Source organism: Engraulis encrasicolus, chromosome 10 (genome assembly GCF_034702125.1).
Source record: "Engraulis encrasicolus isolate BLACKSEA-1 chromosome 10, IST_EnEncr_1.0, whole genome shotgun sequence".
Classification (NCBI taxonomy): domain Eukaryota; kingdom Metazoa; phylum Chordata; class Actinopteri; order Clupeiformes; family Engraulidae; genus Engraulis; species Engraulis encrasicolus.
The window spans coordinates 1,109,059-1,109,899 of NC_085866.1; the positions used below are offsets into that span (position 1 = coordinate 1,109,059).

At 44.5% G+C, this 841-nt stretch overlaps 1 protein-coding gene across 1 annotated transcript in view; it reads left to right on the forward strand.

Moving 5' to 3' along the window:
- LOC134457513 (chymotrypsin-C-like) overlaps positions 1–487 on the forward strand; it is a 9,475-nt gene extending 8,988 nt beyond the window's left edge. Inside the window, exon 8 of the mRNA XM_063209521.1 lies at positions 246–487. Within this exon, the coding sequence (XP_063065591.1) occupies positions 246–263 (18 nt within the window). The 3' untranslated portion in view covers positions 264–487. The remainder of the gene's footprint in view (positions 1–245) is intronic.
- Positions 488–841: the final 354 nt, after the last annotated feature.

Consider the following 841-nt stretch of genomic DNA (forward strand, 5'->3'; position numbering starts at 1 on the left):
TTATCTCTTCCTCTCTCCATCTCTTTCCCCATTCCTCTTGTCTTGTCTTCTCTTGTCATCTCCTCTTCCCTTCTCTCCTCTCCTCTCTTCTCCTTTCTTCTCTTCTCTTGTCATCTCCTCTTCCCTTCTCTCCTCTCCTTTCATTTCTTCTCTTCTCTTCTCTTCTCTTCTCTTCTCTTCTCTTCTCTTCTCTTCTCTTCTCTTCTCTTCTCTTCTCTCCTCTCCTCTTCGGTCATCTTTCTCAGATCCTCATGATGCACTAAGAAGAGCCTCCTGATTGGCAGAGACATCACTCCCTGTCTGACATCATATCCTGTGTGACATAACATCCTGTGTGACATCACATCCTGTATGACATCACGTCCTGTCTGACATCACGTCCTGTCTGATACTGAGTTTCGCTGTGTCCTGTCATCTGACAACAATAAAATGAATACACTTTTTTCACCACCAACCTGAGTTAAAATGAATACACCTTTTCACCACCAACCCGAGTAAAAATGAATACACTTTTTCACCTCCAACCTGAGTTAAAATGAATACACTTTTTCACCACCAACCTGAGTTTGTGTGTTTGATGCTGATGATGACATGACCACACATGACTGGTGTGTGTGTGTATGTGCGTGTGCATCTGTGTGTGTGTGCATCTGTGTGTGTGCATCTGTGTGTGCGTGTTTGTGTGTGTCCTAGACCCTAGGTGTGTGTGAGGCTGATGATGACATGACCACACATGACATGACATGACTTGTCCTCATTGGTGTGTGTGTGCGTGTGCATCTGTGTGCACGTGTGTGTGTGTGTGTGTGTCCTAGACCAGTGGTTCTTAACTTTTTTTTTC